Source organism: Tinamus guttatus, unplaced genomic scaffold (assembly GCF_059628265.1).
Source record: "Tinamus guttatus ecotype Peru unplaced genomic scaffold, ASM5962826v1 Tinamus_guttatus_pri_ptg000327l, whole genome shotgun sequence".
NCBI lineage: Eukaryota > Metazoa > Chordata > Aves > Tinamiformes > Tinamidae > Tinamus > Tinamus guttatus.
In genome coordinates this window covers 10,068,982-10,092,849 of record NW_028288861.1, presented here as the reverse complement: position 1 = coordinate 10,092,849, position 23,868 = coordinate 10,068,982, and the positions used below count along the sequence as shown (strand labels likewise).

The following is a 23,868-nucleotide window of genomic DNA, read 5'->3' as shown; positions in this document are numbered from 1 at the left end:
GGCTTTGATGATCCCCCAAAGCATTCCCCTATCTCCTTTACTCCCTCCCACCTGCCTCTGTCCAAACAAAAAAGAATGAAGTTTTCCCACCATTTTCTCCCCTTCACCATTACCTGCCGCAGGTTGCGTGTCACTTTAACGTCATGCCACGCGTTGTCATTGAATTTGCCATTGACAGGCTCCACAATGGCCTCGAAGGCCCCAGACCCCAGGTTAATGACCAGCGAGACCGCACCATCTTTCAGAGCCAGGTTGACATAATCGGCTGACTTGCCGGTGTGCAAAATGAGCCCGTTGCGTTGCCATGTCTTGAAGGAGAGAGTGATCTCATCGCTGCTGCTCTGGATGGGGTTTTGGGACAGGTCATAGCAAAGATATTCTGAACCACGGAAAGTGGCCATGTTCTCATCTCGTGCTGGAGAAAAAAAAAAAAAAGAGAGGAAACAAAAAAAAAGAAGCTATTTAGCAGTTAGGCAAAAAGATATTTGAGATCATTATGAAAATTCTCAGAAATTCCACTTCACTATAGATGTTCCATACAACTATATATCATAACATGTTAATGACTGCACTGCTCCTGTTGTAGTACCGCTATCAAGAGAACTAACAGCAGGGTCTACAATCCTCATGAATTTCAGTGTTGTTTTTTCAGTTTCAGTGCAGAAAGAACTATTACCACAGGGCCCATTGAGAAGCATGCAGTGCATCTAGAAAAATGCACCTTTAAAGACACTGTTGCAAGACAAATTACATCCTATTGAGGAAAACAACAGAAGACTCTACCATTAAACACATAACTGTCATCTGTGAATTGCGCATAAGTGTTTCAAATGGAATTAACACTCTCCTCAAATAATAATATTTAGATTAATTACTAATGTCTCCTTAAGTAATAACAATTCATCTGCTGTGCCATCTAAACTGGACACCAGAATGTAACGCTGATTGAACTGTCCTTTCTTTCAACAGACCCAGCAGTAAAGAAAGCTGCCTGAAGTGTCCTACAGTTTCTTTCTTGAGAATATGAAAGAAGTCTACATTAGTCCACAGCTGTCAACACTTCTCAGAACTCTGCCTATTTGATTGTCATATCTGTAGTTTTGAATGTTACTCTACAGAATGAAAATCCCTTGCAAATCCATAAGCTGGGAGTCTCCTTTCTAAAACCTGGGCTTGCACAACAGACACACAACCGATTCTTCTACTAAATTGTACTATGTGACGTATTGAGCTACACACTCTGATGTCATGCAACGGAAGGAATACAAGAGTATAGCCATAGAGCTTGCAGGAGGTTTGCCTGTAGCTCATTTCTTCCCAGTGCTTTCCAAGAGATAACTCCACTACAGTGCGGTCTATACAGATCTGCTGATTTCCTCTCTCAGTATTGCGACCTGTTTTGGACTCCCAGCCATGAAAGAGAGTCTAAGTGTGAATGACTACCTGGTGCAAACAGTCAAGCTGTCACTACTTACTATCCACTGCATACGGTGCCCAAGTGTGGTGCCACTGACATAAAAACTGACTGATTGCCATTGACATAAAAACAGTTTGCTGCTTCATTTTTTCTCATTTGGTAATTTTAATAAAGATTAGGCAGAATTTGTTAATTCAGTTTCTGGGGGGAGAAATGCTTGTTGTCATAGCTATTTCTGGAAAGTAATTATGTGGTGAAATCCATGTCCCCACAGCATGAAACAGTATTCACAAAAGAGCACGACGCGGCAACATGAATACATGCCCTTCTCAAATGATAGGTCTGCATTAAACACACTTTTGCAGTCTTGACTGAGGATATCACAGAATGAAGTCATTAAAAAATCTAGGCTCTAGATAGCAGCTGTAGCCCATCTTTGTATTCATGTAAGTGTATTGTGTGTCTGCATTCCCTGGGAACACAGGGTAGCACAAATTACTCCATACAACAGCACAGAGCTGGCAAGAACGCAGCTTTACCGAAGACGACCTGGAAGGCCCCGTGGACAAGTTGGACAAAAGTCAGCAGTCAGCCCCTTCACCGAAGGAGAAAAAAAAAAAAAAAAAGGCTAACTATATCCTGGGCTCTACTATCAACGCTTCATACAGCAAGCCCAACAGTTCCCTCTGCCAGGGGTTTGAGTACTGTGTCTAACACTGAACTCCCCAGCACAAAAGTGATGTTGACATACTGGAACAAGTCTAGCAGCTACCAAGATGCTCAGCGCACTGCTGCAGGTGATAAATCTCTCAGCAGAGAAGCTGAGAGCTGGGTTTGTTCAGAAATGAGGGCTCAGGTAAGTCTATGTTGCGATCTGTACCTGTCTAATGGGACAGTGTAAAAAAGCACCAAATTCTTCTCAGAGGCATGCTGAGGAAGGAGAAGCAATAGACACAATGGGAGCACAACACAATTCTGACACAAAATAAGAAAAAGATATTTCACTATGAGAATGTTCAAACTCTATACAAAGGGCCTAGAGAGACCATTAGATCTTCAACCTCGGCTGCTTGCAAAGGAGTTTTCTTCCTAAAATTTTCTTGCATGGCTCTTCACTTCTTCCCACACCTCTAACTTGGCAGAGTGGGCCACAGTCCCCTCAGAGATGGGCCTGCTCCGCCATGGAGCTCCTCCAGCCCTGCCCTGCGCTTCCCCTGCTCCATTTCTTCAAACGTGTGCCTCCAGTTGGCGTCTCTTGTACCCTTTTGTGCCCTCTTCTGTCTGCCCCACCAGTCTCCCTCATCCTGTGCCTCATGCTCTAGCAGTACAGCCCTTTCTTCAACACATAAGCAGCCTCTGCGCCGGCTGCCAGGTTCATCCCTCCCTGAGGCACCATCGGAACCCGCTGCGACCAGCCCTTGTGGTTCTCCCACACAGAGCTCCCTGCAGCACAACCTGCTGCCTGCCAGGGCCACTGCCGGCCATCCAAAAGCATCTGGAAGTTGCTGGAGAGCACGGAGGGGAGAAAGGGGGGTGTGAGCTCTCCACAATCTGTGATTTAATGGAGCAAAAGCCCTGGGTTGGGTAGGCTACAGGTCTTACAGTCCCTCCCTGTACTTGCGGCCCTAGTCTGGTGATGCCCCAGGACCAAAGAGTGATAAATCATTTAGTATTTGTTAACTCGTGACCTTCACGCTATACGTTTCTGAAAGCTCCACAAACTTTGCACAAAAAGATGAGACATGTTGCCAAATTGCACTGTATTTATGGCTCTTATATTCTTGGAACAACTTGATAGCGTACCAAAGAACTTCTGTTCTTTGCGTAGCAACATGTGTAACCCCAGAGAACTAAACTTAACTCAAAGTCAACGGTTGTTACCATAACCAGCAACTCCTGTTATGTTAATAATGGTTTATGTTATGATTTTTATTTAGCTGGAATGGAAATCCCACTCTGCTGATGCTAACATCAGTGATGTTTCAGCTGCTCACATGTGACAATGCAACTATCTTCTAAGGCTTCAGAATACAGTTTGCTTATGGCAGCATTTATGTTTTGAAACCACTGATATATGCAGGATTTTCAAGTGTTAATTTTTAATTTGCTTAACACTAGATAAATGCACAAAAATCAGAATCTGCTGATTACTTCGTGCTTGTAAACAATTACATATTCCATTCTGCTTGTTAGCATTAGTCTAAACCTATTATTTAGGCCACACTGACATGAGTAAGTTCTCTACAACCAAATTCTCTATGGAGCAGGAAGAAGCGTATGAAGCTCCACATTCATATTTAACATTTCACATTCAAAGCCTCACAAGTCAACAGAGTGAAACCAGGATCTACAAATTGACCATCACAAACCAGGCCATTGAGCTAGGGGAGTCATCCCTTCACCTTAGAGATACAAGAAAACATTATCCTCTTTTGATTAATCATTTACTGGCACAGGTAGTATATAAAGCACTGATCACCTCACCAAAAAGTCTATTTTGCAAACCTCAGGTCTGTTGTCTTTTCAGATTCCCAAAGCAGCCGCCATTAAGTACTATGGACAGATAGCAAGAACAGAAACCAATGCACAGCCACTGCTGCCTGAGCCACTAGCAGTGGAGAATCGCAGCCCTGCAGAAACCCCCAGAGCTTGTTAAATCTCACTTTCTCAAGACAGGCATAGACTGGGATCTTTCTGTATCGTATACAGGCATATTCCCCATTCAGGAGAGCTAGAGCTTTGAACTTAGTTTTTATGTGCAAATCTGTTGCAATGTGCTTCTGTCAAAGCTCTTCCTACAAAGGACTCAAATTAGAAACCAGGTTATTCTGAGCCACACAGAAAGGTGGCTGGTATTGCTCTCTCTTTAAAAGGTATTGCTTATGGCCAACAAGAAACTCAGTAACATAAAAAGCATCTGAGTCCAAAACTTTCTAGCTCCCAGTCCTCGGTTCAGTCAACTAGCCCTTACACATGTGCAGAGGGAAAACAAAGCTCTTATCTCTTCCAGTCCTGTTAGGAAGTCACTCCACCAAAGCATGCCTAGCAGGGGAGCCTCCAAAGTGTTAGATGATCGCTCAAACTATCTAAATGCCTTATGTTTCTGCAGCTGGAAATAGCACATTCTAGAAGCATTGATTCTGCCCAAAAGCAGGAAGTCAAATACTCAATCAAACAGCATCTGCTCAGGATTTCTGGTCTCAGACGAATAAAATGGAGAGTACCTTTCCTGAGTGAAGGAAACTTTAAGTATAACTCTTCATCAACAAAAGACAACTCCTAACCTTCTGCCAATATTCATTGCATTAGAACATGGTGAAGAGGGGGTCACAATCTGACTGGGGATTGGTTTACAACCAACACTGGAGCATGCCTTCTGTCAGCAAAACACAAGTAAACTCTCTGCACAGATTGAAAAGTAATAATCACTCCAGTGCCTTGTGGATTTTACCTTATCTGAGTGGATATGTTGCATGGAAAAGCTAGTGCTCTCTGATAATCCGGGAATGGCCAAACCCTGTCAAGTGTCAGGCTTTTCTGCCAAACCACAGTTCATTAATGACCAAAGCAACAAAACAGCTGAGTTCTCCCTTGACCTTCTGTCAAACAGAGGTCAATATACAGAAAATATTCACAGGATTCTCTTCTCCCTGAGAGTTAACAATTCCCTGTAACATAGGAAAATCCTACAGGTATGAAATTCCTCAAATAGATCTGCCTCCAAAGTTGAGCACAAAATCATAAACATTAAAAAAAAAAGGACTGCCATCCTGACATAAAAATGACATACAAAAAATACCTTCCTGTTGGTCATAACCAAACTTGGATCAAATTCAGAATGTAGAAAGAAAAATACCAATTTTCTTCAAAGATAGATAACATGGATAGATAATGAATTCAATGCAATAAGAATACACAATATAAACATAAAATACAGCTATGTAGAAGGCCTGTTTGTGAGGGAAATAAAAGGCAAGAGCTTGCACTGCTGGCATTAGTCCGGCTGCATGAATGATGATCCTTCCTTACCTAAAAATATGCTAGTAGAATCAGTGGAGTACTACAGCATAACCACGTTATTCAACAGGGGCTATGAACTTACTGTATTTGGGCATCCGCTGTGCTTGCAGCGACATGACACATAATACAGAGAAACTATCCAATTTATTTCCAGTAGGATGACTGGATAAGATAATGGTCCTAGCAAGCACAATTGGTTGTTTTGGGAACAAATTTTATTGCAGCCTTTCTGCACTGCCAAAGTTAACAGGTATTCCTGTATATGCAGTAGTCTACTGTGTTACTAAATAGATGGGCATGGATGCGACTAAATATGTCAGCGCCGGCATGTATATCCTTGCCTCCTTTTTATATTAACTTTTACTGCCAAAAACAGTTCTGGTGTTTAAGCATTCTATGAAGTTGAAGGAAGTTGGGTTTTTTTTTTTTTTTTTTAATCTGGATCATAGTGAGGTCATGAAAGAATCACTAGGATTCTAAAATTCCAGATCTGAATTTTGTGAACTAAGAGAAAAATTGACTTGGTTGCCATTGCAGATGATGAGCTGTGAGAGACCAAGGCACAATTCCCCAGAAATCCCCCAAAGCAATCCTAGTCTGGACAAATGAAAGCTGCTAGGAGGTAATTCTCTTCTGGCCAGAAGGGCTGTCCTGAGAGTGACCTACAATATCTATGATCCTCCAACATGCTGCAATGTTGTACAACAATGAAAGATTTATATTCTGTGATTCACTTTGCTGTGTATCTGATGTGCCTTCAGAGTTTAGGGGAGGAGAAACTGTACTTAATGTCACAGAGAAAATAACTCAGCCAACACCCTCATCACACTCTGAAAGAGTGACTGAATGCTGAAATCCTCATGAAAGCCCTCAGAAGCATCCGGATTCATGTTATTAACACAGAGCTGCATTGTTTAATAGCAATCAGACTGTTATTTTAAAGAGATAGTGACAAACTCCAGTAACAGCTAAAGAGCACATGACTGCACCCTCCATTAAATTGTCCAAACTCTTGTTGCATTCCTCCTTTTTAGCCTTTAACCAATAAAAATACATCCAAATATATTGTCTAGCCTGATTGTTTTTCATACCTAATTGATTCAATGCTGTAATGAGATTGACAAATGCAGACACCACTGATCAAAGCTCATAAAGTACCATCAAGTCTCTCAATCACACAACACCACTCACATACTATTGGTAATCAACAGCAATGTGAGAAGACAGATAAAATGAGATAACTTAAGCAAAGGACTCACCCAACTTTAGCAAGTATTTGTTTGCAAAGTTTTATGGAGTTTTTTTTTATTATATAGGTACTTAATAAATAGTGTAAGAAACATCCTTTTGTTTCTTATGCATGAAGCATCTTCTGAGTATCTCTTAAGTGGTGCTGATACATACACAAAAGATTAAGAGCCCTACCATATACTGCATTTACACTCCACAAACTTTAAAGGAAGAGCATCTACATAATTATTTGATTTTCAGATTATATGTTAAAATATCAGGCTTTTCATACAGAACTAAGTATAATCTGTACATGAAAAAGGACAGACATTTATGAGCCTTGTAAGTATGGAGCAAGACATGTTTTATGCAGAGATATCATTAATGAGATATTTCAACTGATTGAAATAATAAAACCTTACTAGAAGAATATCACTTCTGACTCAAAAACAATCATGGAATACATTTTCACAAGCATTTTTTGCTGTTGGGAAAAAAAAGTTGCCCATAAAATCAAGAAAAGAGGCTAGAATGGGGAAGGCTTTTCAAAGACTGAGTTGTAGTCCCCACAGCAACAACAATAGCATCCCAAACATGTACTAAGTTTAAATCATTCTAGTTAATACTGCTTTCCCCAGGAATAGCATCATTTATGTTTTCCTCAGGCCCATCACTCTCACAAATTTGTTTTTACATAGTTTAAGATAACTTATCCACATTAGAAACTGTGTAGATAAGAATCAGTGGAGGACAACATCTCTCATTGGGTTTAAATGGGAAGCACAATGTTAGCTCAGCAGTCAAACATGGTGATGAAATGTACTCAACAGTCAGCACTCTTTCAGAGCTGAACTCAAATTCTGCACAGACCATAGCAACTCTCATCTTACCCAAGAAAGGCTTGTCATGTCACGGATAAGAGCAAAGGCAGCATTACTGCACAGGAGAATGCCAACTGCCTAGCATGACTCATGCCCTTTCCTCCTTTATCTGCTATTCACAGGTTACCCCTTGAGTCTAGATGACACTGCTTGTTAAAAAGCACTCAACTTTAAGCCCAGAAGAGATCAAGGAGACTTAACACAACCAATGTTCCTCTTTTTCCCAAACCTGACTAATCTATTATTCCCCTGAACTTTAAATCTCTTAATGAAAACAGAAGACCAGCTTTCTATTAAGATAGTGCATTAGATCTCCAGAGCGCAAGGTTCAATCTTTGTGTGCTGCTGCGTGTGTCCTTGGACAAGTCTCCTTGAGCTGGCTCCAGCAAAGGAGGGGCTCTGACCCCTTGAATGTGAACTATGCCTAAGAGGTCCAAAGTCAGCCCTGTAAAGTCACTTATCTCTCTGGATAAATTTGGGCCATTGCACAGCAAAGAATGAGTGCAAAGAGGTAGAATAGTCATGACAGCCTGGAACCTTTAATGTAAAAATAAATAAATAATAATAATAAAAAAGAGGTATTTCCTGGGTCCTTGATCTTCAGTCTGCATACTTTATCTAGTGGAAAATGTATAAGTAATTTTCACCTATCACTTTCACACATCTATAATAGAACTGACAGTACTTAGCCTATTAGAAGGATGAGTGCTTCAAGTTTTCGGAGTATTCAACTATTATATATAAGGGTGAAACTGAAAACTAAGAAAACAGAATTCCTAGAAATTATATATTTTTCCTCAACCCCAGAAAACTCTTCTTCTCTCAACAATAATATTACGGTTCATTCCATGAAACCTATTCTGAGAGAAAAAAGAAAATAAGATGTATCACAAAAAAAAAAAGTTTCCTTTAGTCTTGCATTCCACAGTAGACAGAGATTAAATTAACCTAAGTTCATCAGTAATATGATCCACAAATGCCCTACTGACTGAATCACCTTTTTCGTCTGGGGAAGCAGAAGAGGGAAGGGTCTCTTGGAACCATCTGAACCTGTGTAATTGAACCATTTATTCCAGAAACCACCATCATCATTTGCTTTGATAAAACACAAAATAGCTGGAAAACAAAACAAAACATATTCATAAAATGTAAGAGCTAAAATCCCATGATTACAAAAATATTGGCACCACAATAATGAATAAATAATCAGACAAGCGTCTGCAAAAGATTATAGCATATGGCTGGTAACAACATCTTTTTCAGCCATCTTCTAAATTGCACACCAAAATTGATCTAAATGACAAACTACAGGTGTAGAAGTCAGGACTTCGGCATTTTATCCCCGACTTTGCCACTGATTTACCATACAACCTGAGGCACTTAATTAACCTCAGCTGCCTCCATCTGTATTACAAAGATAACAAAAACATAGGTGAAGTCCTTGAAACCTATGGGAAAGAATACTATATGAGTTTGATGAAACTCCTCTGCAAAGAGGAAATTTTCCACAGCTGTGAGAAGCCCACGTGCCAACTTGGAGTATATGGAACGTACAGAGCGTTCTGCCTATGTCACTCTCCGTGTGTTTTCCATTGTTTGCTAAATGCAGACAATGGTACTGTTACCAGGGTGTGATTTTGCATTGTCTGTCATTTGCAAAGAAACAATAAACTCCAAGTATCATTCTGACTAAGGCACTATATGCTAGAGTTGTTGCTAGAGTTGTACCCATTATTTATATTCTGATTCACTGGCCAAAGGAAAAAAAAAAAAAAATTCTGTGACAATGTCTTGCTTGACCCAGTCTTCCTTGACCCAAAACAAAATATATGTCTCTGCTTCACACGTCTTTAAAAAACACATTGCTTAAAAAAAAGTAAAGCTCCATTTTGAAATAAAAGCATGAAACACGTTTATTTTGAAACTGATAGCACTCAAAACATCAAATTACAAAATATATGAAAAAATTGCCTGAAACAATCAGACACGGTCACGTAAATTCACAATTTGTTTTGGTTGAACAAAATACATTTTTTTATTCTTTAAAAGTAATATTTTCTAAAACCATTTCATCCCCTCCCTCCAAGTTCCTGCACTCAGTAGGTGCAGGAAAAGCAGTGTGTTTCTACTAATTTTGTCAAGACTTAAACACCACAATGGTGCCTTAGGCGAAACAACATATAATTCCTCACTGTTGGCCACGGGTGAGGATTCCTCCTGCTGTTCTGTATATTTATTCTGATGTTTTCATTTGCTGTACATTTTTTAAGCTTACTTTTCCCTTAATGCATCATTCTGAAAAATAAGAATGCTAATCTCTGAACATAATACCTAGGAGAAGCGTTTTCCTTACAGACTGAGCATGCAGCACAATGTAAGCTGACCAGAGATACCACAGCAGGACCATGAACATAAACCCCAGGACCCAGCGCGTTCACAAGTCTTGCTCTTGAACACAGACCTGTCTCTGGGTTGCTACACAGCCCCTCTGAGGACACTGTGTGTGCGGGCACAAAAGGGAAAGAGCACGTGAGTGCACAGCCCAGCCCCTTAGGCACCGTCTTTTTCAGTACTCTGTAGGCCACAAGCAGACTATGTTGGATTTTTTTCTTTCCTTAAATGATAAATCAACTTATATTCTAACAAGCAACATGAACCACCTCAGAGAAATTCATTCAACAGCAATCTGCCCTAGTTGCAATCCGAACGTTTACATTATCCCTACTCTTTTAATTTTTAAAAAATTGTAAGTCAAATTCCAGCACTAACCCTAAATGCTAAGTATCCAGGTCTCTCTATTGTTAGGTCTAGTGCTATTAGTGCTATGGAGAGTATGCACATGTGACATACGTCCCTTACCACATATATCCTGCCCAAACTTACTGATCTCAGTGAAAAGCTGTAACACTGGGGAAAGGGACGCAGAGGAAGCAACAACAGAATTCCTTATGCATGTGGTAGAACGAGGTCTAGTTAGGATAAATACTTGCAGCTCTCAGTGGGAGCCTTCCAAAACTGCAGGAATGAATGGAAATGAAGAGTTACACTGAAACTGAGCGAAGAACGCGCAAAATGCATTCACAACTAAAACAGATCTAAGGAGCATGGAGGAGAAAATCCTGCTTTTGTCGAAGGCCACTATTCTAAAAAACTACTGGAAGGTATCAAAGACGAGAAAGCCAGGAGCAGCAGGACAGCACCCCAGGAGCTGGGTGCAGGTGTGATCGCTGGGCACGCGCCTGTCTTCACACCAGTCTTGCAGGAGGCATCACGTCTGCTGGAGAACAGGGAGTCCTCGGGACGCCCTTCCAGGGCAATGTGTGAATAGAAAAATAGTTAGGAGCTAATCACTGTAATAACACAAGAATGATTCACAAATTATCCTCCTTCAATACCAGCAAGGGGGTAAGCCATGCCTGTGGAAAGAGAGATGCAAGGAAGGGTGAAAAACAAAACCAAGGTGGCAAAGAGATCCAGAGTAGGAAAGAGTAGTGCACAAGACTAGCACCAAACTTGCAATGATGTCAGCTCCTCCTAGTTTTACTATTATTTAGCAGTGTGCGTATTTTGATCCCCAGTAGTACCATGATCTCAAAATTTACTGCCAAACGCTAGTGCTGCCCATCATTTATGCTTGTAGTGAGAGATTATTAAAACCCTTCATGGAGGATGCCGTCTCCAAGCCCAATCTGAGGAGAATGATTCTTCTCAAAACAAAGCCAGAGGCAAGACTGCTCAGTGACTATTACATGCTGACAAAGGAGCCTTAGCCAGTAATTATTTGGGGGCAGAAATGCATGCATTTGTATGCGATAAGAAACATGTCAGGCTTCTGCAATGTCTCCGCAACAGCAAGTTCCTGTATGTTTACCTGGAACATATATATGTATGCATAAGGGTCTCTGCAAGGTGTACGCCTAAGCAGTAGAGCTGCACAGCATAGCTCTGTGGAAAGGCATATAAAGAACGTCTGGACATGTGCAATTATAGACACAAAGGAGGTTTGCCACTATTATAGTAGGAAAGGAAGTATGCCTTTATATGAGATTTACGAGGGGGAATATAAAAAACACAAACGAAACAAACCGCCAAACCCAACTTTGAGTGGGTGTGCTAGCATGTGTGTAAAAAGCACAAGAATAAGCATCCTTATATACCTTACAAAGCATGTAAAGCATGTATTAGGTCCTGAATGAAACAACTCATGTAATTTCTAGGCATCTGTATAGAAGATCCCTATATATACACATGTATTTACATATAGGAAAGAAAAACGTCTTGACCCTGCATAAAGGAGTTGCAGGGTGCAAGGCCAGATGTGCCCGGTGTATATGAGGATGCGAGCGTGGTGGCCAGGGCTGAGCTGGGTGCGGGATGAGGGGAGGGTGTGCGGCGCATTGCGGCGCATGCTCCAACTCCATCCTGGGCTGCTCCCCTTCCTGCTTCAGCCTTTTTTTTCCTGCGGCAGAGCAGACGCCATGTCTACAGGGAGAGTGCTTAATGAGTCAAATCCAATTTCTTGAACGCCTTATCAGTTGCGGACAGGCCTGTTTCTGACAGCTGACCTTTCCCACCGTGTGCTGCCGAAAAACCCATACACCACAAACAATTAACACAATTCTGAAAACATAAATCTGAAGGAAGGAACGACTCTGAGCTCTTGCAGACAGCGGTACAGACAGAAAGGAGAACGATGCACAGAAAAGTGATAGACAGCACGTAAGGAATTTTGATTCCACCTTCTTTTGCAGCACACACATTTCAACATGTTTCTTTACAGCTTGTCTGTAGCAAAGCTGTGTGCAAAACTAAGGTTCACATAAAACAAGAAAAAAGGTGAGGGGACGGCGAGCACTCTTGGGAGGCGTATAATTGTCATTAAATCCATGCACGACCACAGGACCGTACAAACACATGCACAGCTCATGTAAGGTGCAAAGACTCTTACCAGAACATGAAAGCACACAGAGCAGAAGAGGCCAAGACAAGTATCACAAATCTTATACTTCTGCTACTGGGGGACTAGCTCCTAAATGCATGTGGACAAAGGCATTAGAACAACCATGTAGCACTAACCCGAGTAAGGTTTTATTATTGTTGAGGATCCTATCAAATACTGTCTTCTAATGAAGGCAAAGGAGGTTTATCCCATAGAGAGAGTAACTTCAGCACAAAGGTAACAGGAGAGTTTCCTTTGGGAGACACAAGCATCTAAATGTCAAGGGGATGGAACAGTCATCCAAAGGGTTTGCTGCCCACAGCAGGCTCAGGAAAAATACTGGATGTTCTCAGTTCTGCTGTTAGCTCAGTATGACACTTGGGCACATCATCTACATGGTGTTTCTGATGTTTCTGCTAACTAACCTGATTTTCTATAACAGGTGCATGTAACAACATGTTTGACGATCAAGACCAACATAGCTCAAATTTTAAGAGCCAATCCTAGACACAATGAATTCACATAAAAGTTTGAAATTTTTTATTAGTAGTAACAGCATTGCTTTGCAAAAACAAACAGAGCCTCCAAAAGAGGCCGGAATTCCCCCTTTAGTAGTTCTCTATACACACAGAATGGGAATTAGACCATGTTGAGGAAAATTCATGAGCAAAAATTGGACAAAAGCTCCACTTCCAGACACAACACATAGGGACATACGGAAAACAGGCCCTGCTTCAGAAGGGTTTGCGTACAACCCAGATGAGACCGAGAAAGAGGACAGGAAGTGTTCGACCCGAAGTCTACTGAGGTCAGAGTGCAGGAAAGCACAGCAGCAGCGTAGGAAGATTTTCAGTTTTCCCATCTCCAATTAACTAACCTCCCGGAACAGAAAATGTCAGTATTTCTTAGGCAGAAGCATTCTGGCTAAGATTTAGGAATACGCAGAAGCTTCTTTTCAAATACCACAGGACCAAAAAAGATTTTGAAAAGTACTTTTTTTTTTTTTTTAAACTGAATCAGAGCACATTTGGGATTGTTTCTTGGCTATTTCTATATGCTTTTCATACATATGTATTAAATGCTTATTATTCTTAAAGTAATAAAAACCCATGCTCAATTTATACTGTAAATTTTTGGCAATAGGTTTCAGAAATTTCTGAAATGAATTACATGATTTGAAATTATAGGTCATAGCAGTTTTACCAGTTCATTCAAAATGAATATCATTATACCATCACTATTTTCATTAGTTCAGCTTACTGGGTGGCACAGTCTTATTAAGACCATGTACAGTTACTGATACTGGAGGTCAACGAGGAAACAAATCAGTGCTTCTCTTCAGCACTATAAGCCAAATTCTGATCCCAGTGGCCCTGATAAAAAATTAGGAGTAATTTTATGGTAATCAGTGATGGTGTACCACTGGATACAAGACAACAATCACGCTGATGTCTCTGTTTATGTTATTTTTCCCTAAGCCTGTTGTTAGAAGGTCACAACCGATGTAACTCCTACTCTTACAGGTAAAGCCCAGCTGCTGTAAAAATGACTTTTCAAATCTCCCTGCAGGAAATGTGACATGTCTTTGTGTTATAACCATTACTGAAAAAATGTGTGTTCTTGCAGCCTAGAAGGGGACTGCCATATTTTGCTGGAGATGAGTCTACCCTGGAGGGTCTAGGGCTGGGTGGATATATTTTAACTGGCAAAGACTCTTATTCCAGTCTCAACCCCAGGCAGACTTATATACCTTATACAAGTTTTCCAGCCCTACAGCTTGTTTTACTCAAGTGCCTCTTCTCCCTATACCCCATACATAACATTGCATAACTACTGAGGACCAAAATGCAGTTGGGTATGAGATGTTTTAGCTGCGAGGGGAGTTTAAATGGGCAGAAGGAAATCATGGCAATTGGAGTCTTGGCTTTTACATGATTAGCAAAAAAACTTCATTAATGCAGTGGTCAAAACGATCACTACCAAAAGCCTGGATGCTCATTTTGCTGCGCGGCAAGGAAGGATGCGAAACCCTCATCAGCTACTTTGCAGTAAGTACCCACGCACATCTCCTTACCCTTCAGCAAATCCAAGGGAGCTTGCACCCCTACGCCACTGTGCTGGGCTAACTTGCCTTCCCACAGGGTTGCAAGTGTACACGTGTGCTTTGCTTCATAGACCACAATGGCTAAAGTTGTGGTCTAGCTTGCCTTGGAGCGATTTGTTAATATTGCAAGAGCCTGAGCCGGCTGCCTCCCTTCCAGCACCACCAATCTCATTTATTTTAAATTCTTTCAGCACGCTGGTTTTTCACTAACATGTTCTAAGACTCTTCCCAATCTCCCTCGACAGGGCTAAAGAAGAACATAGTTTTCTATTCCAGCCCATTTTGAACTTCAAATATCAACAGATCCAGCCCTCTTTGACTGCCCTTCCTTGCATCTTCTGCAAATCACCAATAAACACAATCCATAACCTGTAACATCCAAGTTTATCAGTTATTTCCCTATTGCTGCATCTGCCATCCTGAGCTGTGAAGTATCCACTGGGATCAACATACACCTCTGATAAAGGAATGTTTGTTTCCTAACTGCTTCATATTAATGTGTTTACAGTGAACACTAGCACAAAGGGGAGGGGGAATAATAGATTAGGGACACGTTCAAACAAGTTATTTTTTTTAACACATTATGAACGTGGTTACAGACTTCATAGCTATATTTTTGCGGGCAGAATGACAGCAAGCAGAACCATCCTTTTTTAACCATCTGGCAAGCAGTTTTCAAGGTAGGTACTTGGGAAATAACGTGTACTGAATGTTCCTGCTTAAATAAAAGTCAATACACCCTTAAAGCTTATAGTCAAGAGAAGCTCACATTATGAAAACACCAGATGACCACAGGAAAGTATATCCAGTAAATACAAGATCACTTCTAATGCTAATTTTCCCCAATGTATTTGCTAGATTTTATTAACATGCTACTAGTGCTCTCCAACTTCTGCTAGTCCTATCTTAGCCACGCTCTGCTTACCAGCACTGCATGGGGAGCAGATCACCTGCCTTGAACCATCAGATTCGTGTGTAGAAGGCCACCACCAGACTGTCCAGTTATAGATGATGCATATGCGTATCACTCATTGACTGTCTTTGCAGAAGCCAGCAACCAAATGAACTATGGATATTAAAATCCTCTTTCTAAACTAGGCAGAGCTCTCTCATATTCCTTTTAGCCATCTGGACCAGCGTTTAATCAAAGACAACTCTTTTGGCTTCAGACTCATCTGCTACATCTGAAGTATTTTCTGTTTGCAGTGAACTGGGAGCACCCAGAGCCTCCCAAGCAGCCCTGGCCAGAGCCTCCCCTCCCCAGCGCAGCACACACCGTCCCAGCACAGCTCTCATGGAGCCGACACGACGGACAACCTGCGTGTGGCTATGCAGCGCGTGCAGCACATCAGCTCTACACAACATGGAAGGCTCCTACGTATGTATACAGCCTTTGCAGATGTGCTCAGTACACAGGAGGGGCCTGCATATGCAAAGAGATAAATGCATGATGACATATTTGTACACTGTTACTGGAGTGCTTTTGCACATGTATGAGCTGGCAGTGGCCCTACATTTGCAAGTGCTGGGCAAGGTTTCTCCCTGTCTCGCAGTCTTTCTTTTACTCACTGAATGGGAAAAGGCTGTCAGCAATTTCCTTCTGTCAACAGCTGGGAGATTCTTTTCTGCAGTTAGCTGCAATTTCTTTCAATTATGTGTATTAATCATAGCCTGTTCCTGATGGTATTCAAAAAAATAAAAAAGGGGGCTTTTCTGCTTTTCTTTTTAACAAGCCAATTCCTCTCACATGATGGCACTTAATGACTGCAGGTTTGGTGGGGGGGGTAGAAAAACCCAATCCCCCTGTTTACTTAGCTTGTTAATAACCACCATGGCTCAAGAAGCTGGCAGGGAAAGCAAAAGAAACAGAGGGTCAGTGCACTCATGTTTCAGCTGTGGAAAGAGCTGTAAACAAGGTTTATATTTGAAAATCTCCTAGCTTAAGCGAGGTGGATGGAATGACAACAACTAAGGATTTTTGGACTCCAGCTTGTGTCTACTGAAACCTAAAGCAGAAACTGCATGGAAATTCATTTCTCACTGTTTTAATATCTTACAAGGATCAATTTTAAAGACATTGGGAGAAACAGAGAAAGATGGAGAAGATCATAGCCTCCCAAAGAGCCTTCCAAGTCTATTGGAATATAAAAAAATTAACAATCAGAATAAATGGGATCCTGCTAATCAACTGTACATCAAACCATGACATCTCAAAGCTTGTCCCACCTTCAAGTGATTTTTAATGAGATTTCTGAGGACCATGCTGTAAGTTCATAGTGAAGCAGCTCAAGAAAATCGGATATATAGGGTGTATGGTGAAATGGGACTTTTTTTGAAATATTCTACTTAAAATCATTCACAGAGATAGGTACCCAGAAACACAAACTGTAAGGCTCATGCTTTGCCCCTCTTGTCTTTATTGTCTTATCTGCTATTGTATTCAAGATTCATCCCACACTTGTTTCTCATTAACCACAGCAACCTCCTGGCTCCAAGAATTTAAGAGTCATTGTATAGATTTTATACAAAAGGTGGAAACGTTTCTGTTAAGATCCAAGCAATAGGTACTTTTCCACAGCCCTGAAAACATAGGTCAGATGCAAGCATTGAAATTTGAGACTCTTTGCAAGACTGTATAAGTGCTAATAACAAGAGTTGGTAAGGTCTGAACTGCTCAAGACTGTGTTGTATTTAGTCCCTGCAAAACTCCCTTTCTGGGGTGGGGGAAACCTATTTGGCTTGGGTAGATTTGCTGTGCTAACTCCTTTATGAAGGAACTCCTTCCTTAAAGAAACTCCTTTTAAAAGAAAAATGATCCTGGTATAGATCCATATGGTACACTACATATAAGCATATCACTCCTGCTCACTTTAAGATTTAATGGCATAGATCTATCAATCGGGTTCATGAAAAAAATAACATCTTCTGTAAACATCATTTCAACAACAACAAAAGCTGAAGTACAGATGTCATTATACTGACAGGAAATATAATTTTGCTGGTATGATTTCTTTCAATAAGGGACCAGACATAAGTTACACTAGCAAGAGAATTCAAACGTCTGTATGTAAAGGTTCCATTTGCATGTTTGTGTTAATAAAGCCCTCCCAGCATAACAAGGCCTTGAGCAGGTTCTACATCACACACATTCTCTAGGACAATAGCATCAGGCAGGAGTGAGGTGATCCCTGCCAGAGCTGCAACGTGAGCTGCAGCAAGCAGGCACCAGATCCCAGCCGCACGATGTGGTGAGGACTGCACGGTGCACGAAAGGCGTAGGTTTTGTGGGGGACAAGGTGCTGTAGCTTCCCTACGCTCCCCATCAGATGTGTGTCTGGACACACCAGCAAGGTCACTTGGATGCAGCTACATCTGCATGACTGCGTATCGGTGAGAATGGCACATTTATTTGCATGAAAATGTGGAAATAAGCTGTAGCTGTACTAAAGAAAAAACAAACATATTACTGCCTGTATAAAGTCCATCTGCACTAAGAACACTTTGCTAATGTCAGAGCTGACTTTGAGGAAAATGAGGTGTTTATGGGCCGTTCCATCTATGCAATATGGAAATTCATTCATTCCATCTAAAATTGCACAGCTTAGTCCAAAGCAGCTGCAACTCACCCAGCAGCCAGAGAGTTCACATCTCCAGAGAAACAATCCTCCTCTTAGTAGGACAGGATCTTCATCTTAGAAGATGATTTGCCATAATGCACTGATTCTGTAACACTGGAGATTCACAAAAGCAGGGCATGCAGAAAAACTAACTCCACAGCAAACGCAAAACAAAGCTGACTCTAAATAATTAGAACTGGAAAGGGGGACAGTGTTAGAAAACCAAAACCAGAAGGATCCACAACCTGGATGCAGGTTATCCAACTCCACACCCTCTCTGGCCAGCTCCAAATATTCCCCAAATGCCACCAGAGGAATCACAACATCCCTTTGGATCTAACTGTAGAGGAAAAGACTGAGCAGCTTCCGTTACACTGTGTTGTCTTGAAAAATTAAAAGACAGAAATAAAACTGCAGAAATAGGATGGCTGAAAAGTCCTCAAGACAAGTTCATCCCTACTGGGTTGGTATTGAGGTGTGTACAGAGACATCAAGAGCATATGGGAAGCCTGAAAGGAGCAAAAAGGTTGGAGCTTCATAAAGAAGCTCTAGGACTTCATACACAGAGTGCTCCGGTATGAGGAGCAAGAAAAATAGAGTAATAGAGGAGATGGAGAACATGCTGGAGGAGGTGAGAGAGAAAAGAAGTAGGGATGAAGAAAAGCAAGGAAGAAATAAATAAATAAAGGAGGAGAAAGTGAAGGAAGAAGGGACGAGTGCAGGAGTAGAGACAGAAAAAAGGAAAGGAGGAGGAAAGCAAGAACAGAAAGTGATAGACAGAAGGGGAGAGAAATCTCCGCTGGTACAGTAACAAATAAATCCCTGCAGCATGACAGACATCTGCTGAAGCATTTCATTTCCCCGCAGCATAATGGTGTGTTATTGCCCATTATCTGTGCTGTCAGTGCCAGAGTCGATATTAAACGCGGGGCAGCTGCATTTAGCTGCCATTTTTCAGCTGTCTCCCCGTTTCCATGGCGACGCGGTTGTTTCCCGCTGAACCCGGCTGCCGAGCGGAGCGGGTGTGCGGGGCCGTGCGGCGGGAGGGCGGTGGGACAGGTCCCACACGTCCATGGAGCACCAACCGAACCGGCCCTTCCAAGCACCTGATTGCGATGCAGAGGGGCCATGGCCACCACACGCCCAGCGCTTTGGCTTTCACTGGTTGTGGCGACGGTCCCTTCATCCCCCTGCCCTTCTCATTTCTCTGTGCTGCCTTCTGTGCAATTACAACAGCAATCCTCTTTCTCCAGCATGCCTGCAGCAGCAGCCCTACGGCCACTGGAAGGAATGATGAGCTCATCTTCTCAAAGACCACGTGGCATGTTGAGAAGCATCGCCTCCAAAATACTAACAGGAAAAGAGAGGCACAGGGAGCAGGAGCCTGTTCCTTCCTCCCACCAAGGACTAGACAAAAAGCTACTGCCCACAGAGATTTTGAGACCTAAAAAATCTTTATTCACTGTTTTTCTGCTTTTAATAAAAGGATGTCCCCCTACAAGAAGAGGGGTTGGGAAACATGGCCCTCTGTCTCATTTTCCTAAATTCATTGCAGAATCAAGTATAATACCGAGCAGTCTAGGCTCCCTCCCTATTGCTTTAAATACTACACAAAGCGCTCTCAGATGTCACCATCAGCAGAATGCCTATCAGGGCTTATGCTGTGCTAGGTGTCCTGCCTAATTCCTGTCATAGTCGCTTTGGAAACCAACCTCATATGTTTGTGAAGACACCAACCAACATCGCAACAAGCAGAAAGATGGGCTGAAAACACACAGACCCTCATTTCACTCCTTCTATGCGCCAAACAGCTCCACAAATTCTCATCTCCAGAGTGTGCCTGCTCTCCATCCACCCTGAGCAGAAGCAGCTGGCATACTGTGTCATGCTATATTAATAGTAGCACTTAAATGCCGGGTTTTCTGATAACCTTCAGGCAGACATCTCAAATCACTTTACAAACTGCAATTAACTATATTTTGCAGCTAATATACAACCCCTAACATAAGGGCAAACACTAAAGTAAGAGGAAGTGAGTGGTAGATTGCTACCATTTTGAACTGGAATCAAATAAGAGTTACCTAGTTTCCTATTTTGACTTCTCAATATATAGCCTCTTGAGAGGCAAGACACCTTGGGGTCCTTTGCCATTTATCCGATAGTGGCAACTCTAGACCTTGCATCTAGCAGGCTGTAGCTGCTGTATTTGATCTTTGACTAAGGATGCTGCTTTAGAACCAGTCTACCTGCTGCAATTGGACAACGACTGGGAGAATGGCTAAGATATAGGAGTGGTCTTAAGGACTTATGCACATTTACCCAGTTGCTAATACGTCTCAGAAATCTACAGACACAAAGAGATCCACAATCATCAACTTCCAAAAAGACGGGCAATCTCACTGCACTTTATCGTTTCCCCCATATTCTTCTACACCAAAAAAAAAAAAAAAAAGCACTACTAACCAGATAATGCAGACATGCCTATTCCATAGCCCCATCATCTACCTAATTTATCTACTGGTCAATGCTATCTGTTGCTTCAGAAATAAAACTATTGTCCATCTCTGAAAAGGTGCAATACAATCAGAAGACAGAACAACTTCTGAGCTCTCCTGACCTGAAGCAGTATGCAAGTTGAAACAGAGGTCCAACCACAACACTGTCTTAGTAAAGGGCCAGACTATTTCTTTCTACTCAAGTCCTCATCTCCTAGTAGGAATCTGTCTGTTCCTTCATATTTTCTCATTAGACATTTTCACTCTGATGTTTTCGGGTGTACAACAACTGTATTACTCCTGGCCTTCTGAAACTTGACATCACTTTCGAAAATACTCCCCAAAGAAAATCCTTAAGTGAGATGTCATTGACACATTGCTGTAGGTCTTTCCCATGATCGATATGTTACTTTTTTCCATCTCCATGATATATCTCCAGCACACTTTTTAATGCATCTTAGCTTGTTGACTAGCAGTTTCTTCAAAATTTCTAACTGTGCTGCATTGAAACTAATTCTGCCTGGGTTTCTTATATGCTAATCCTTCCTTTAGCTTTACTTTACCATCATGACCTTTTGCTTTTGAATGTGGAGCTATCTTATGCAGCATATTGGACACTAGACTAGATTCTGCCTTGCAATATCTTGCTTTTCTCTCTGGAGGATGCCCAGAGTTCAGAGCATCCGCTCAAACTCTTCTTTGTAGTCCAAGGGGATTTTGCAAGCAGTGATGGAATCAAACAGTTGATTTAGGTGATTGAAAATTTGAATACTAATGAGCATAATGAACTAATGAACCAAAGTCTAAGAGGCCAATGACTTTAGTTTTGGTTTCAACAAGATGGGGAAGACGATACAAACAAATACATTTGCTATAAGACTAAAAATAAAGATTCTGTTTTAGTGCAATCTCTGGTCAGCAAAAGATTATGGCAAAAATAAACACAGAGAAGTTTTTAAGACAACTAGAAAAAGTGAGAGTGCACTGCAGTGCTCTTGCAAGCAACTCCGGGGTCATTTCAAGGATTTTCTAGAACTGTGTTGTCTGTGATTGGAGTTAGTTCATATGGTAGAAATAGCATGACTGTGTCCACGCCTGTTGAACTGCCCCATTCAAGCTGAGAAATACAATCAGAAAATCAAGGGGATTTGCAATTAATTCCTGTAACAATTTCCCCTACACTGAGCAGCTCCATTTGCTAAGTAAGAGGAAAACAGAGCTGTGAAAGAAACGTAACTGTTCGATGCTACCAACAGATAATACTTATTCAGCAACACTTTTTTAAAAAAATATTGATTTGTAGCACTTTCAGGATGTGCTATGGAAAACTTTCTGACAGACTAAACCTGTGCTAAGTTCTAGGGAAGGCAGATCTACCTTTTGATTTTATTTGCACCTTTATTTTTCCTACTCTCTCTTCTGGAAATCTACAGTAGCCATTATCATCTTTTTTTTTTTTTTTTTGCTGTGCATTGCTTTTGGTTGTGGAGTCTCCTCTGGAAAAAAACCAAAAACCCGCCTGGATGCCACCCTGTGCCACGTGCTCTAGGTGTCCCTGCTGGAGCAGAAGAGTTGGACTAGATGACCTCTAGAGGTCCCTTCCAACCTTAACGATTCTGTGATTCTGTAAACAGCATGTCAGTTTTCATGCATATCAAAAGAGGGTCTGATTTTGAATGCACCAAATACTCCAAATAGTGCAGAAGCCAAGACAGCTCCATTTGTTGGCATGAAGTCCAAGGACAGTATCTTTGAGAAGTCACAACCAGCCTGTGATACTTGGCCTTAGTTGCCACTTTCCAGGAACAGCCAGCCAGACGTTCAGTACCTTTGGTGGTAGCACTTGCCTTGCCAATCAAAACGGCAGCAAAGCCTTTCTACAGAAGAGCTGGGAGAAGAAAATAAGGTTTTCCCAGTGCATGCCTTCACCACAGGAGCTCCCTTCCATAAGCCATAAAGCGAGCTTTCATGACACAACAGACCTGGTCATCATAATTCCTAACTGTGACTGTTTAGAGGCTTCATAAGGCCACGATAATTTTGTTTAACAGGCAGAATGATAAAAATACAAGATTAACCAATTCTCCATCCTCCTTTTAGACTGCTGCTGCTCTTTTTTCTTCACCGTTCAGGAGTTTGTCACAGTCAAGGGAGCTTATTCCACAGAAGAAAAAAATAACAGCTGTGTCCCCAGAAACCCCCTACCTGTGACATCCAGGGCTCAGTTGCCTTGAAAGGGACCTTGTGTAACCTCTGACCAATAGCAAAAGGGAAAGACACAATTTAGAATCCTGATAGAGAACAGCCTGCAGGAAAGGGCGAGACACAACGGAGCCAGGCCCAGGGAGCCAGAAGGCTGCAGGTTACGTTAGCGCCGTACACAGCGCGAGGAATCCCCTGGCTGGCTGCAAGTTTGGAGTATACCTCTGTTTGCAGAGGCTGCTGCAGGGCCTCAGGACATGCGCTAGCTGCAAGGCCCCGGCCTGCCACCCCCCGGGCCCCAAGGAGCCCCCAGCCTGCGCAGGGTCTGACACAGCACGAGCTCTTCCCACACCAGCCAGCAGCACCCGGCAGCAAGCACGTGGAGCTGCCACCCGGACCAGGCCAGGGTAACGCCGCTATTCCGGTCGGCGGGCTCCAGAGCATTCTTTTAATATGCATAAGCCATTTTCCTTGCAGTCTAGGGACAGCTGAACTATTTCACCCCTCCCCTTATGTCCTTCAACTCCTGCCAATCTCAAAAAGGAGATTTGTTTTCAAGCTGACTTGTCAATTAACTTTGTTCACTCCCACATCTATCTGTAACTCCCAAGTTCAGACCAGGTCCAGAGCTGTCACCACAACACACGGAATAACCGTTCTCTTCATTAAACTGCATTTTACATAACCAGGAGATTAAAGCAAACAGTGACTTTGGGGTTTAATTCAAACTCAAACTCTCCAGGTGCAATTCTGGTTTTGCTGCAGGTATTTCAATCTCCATTACAGAGGGAAAAGGAACAAAAATCTTACATGGTTTCATATGCATTTGTTTTGATTTTTAGAGCTGTTGAAAAAAGCTATATTAATAGCACAGCAGGGGCAGAACTGAATCCAAAGGCCTGGAAAATAAAATATTCTCAGTATCCATTATTTCAGTACTGGTGAATTCCAACAAAATTAGAT

The 23,868-nt window shown here is 41.9% G+C and overlaps 1 protein-coding gene across 9 annotated transcripts in view; it reads right to left on the bottom strand.

The window, feature by feature from the left end:
• The window catches only part of NRXN3 (neurexin 3), a 901,920-nt gene that overhangs the window by 667,464 nt on the left and 210,588 nt on the right, over positions 1-23,868 (bottom strand). For 8 of the 9 annotated variants that reach the window (XM_088529323.1, XM_088529324.1, XM_088529326.1 and 5 more), the window contains exon 1: positions 114-451. In XM_088529323.1, coding sequence (XP_088385449.1) covers positions 114-401 — 288 coding nt within the window. In that variant the 5' untranslated portion in view covers positions 402-451. Of the gene's footprint in view, positions 1-113; positions 452-23,868 lie in introns of those variants that run through there. The other variant, XM_088529330.1, reaches the window with a different exon arrangement.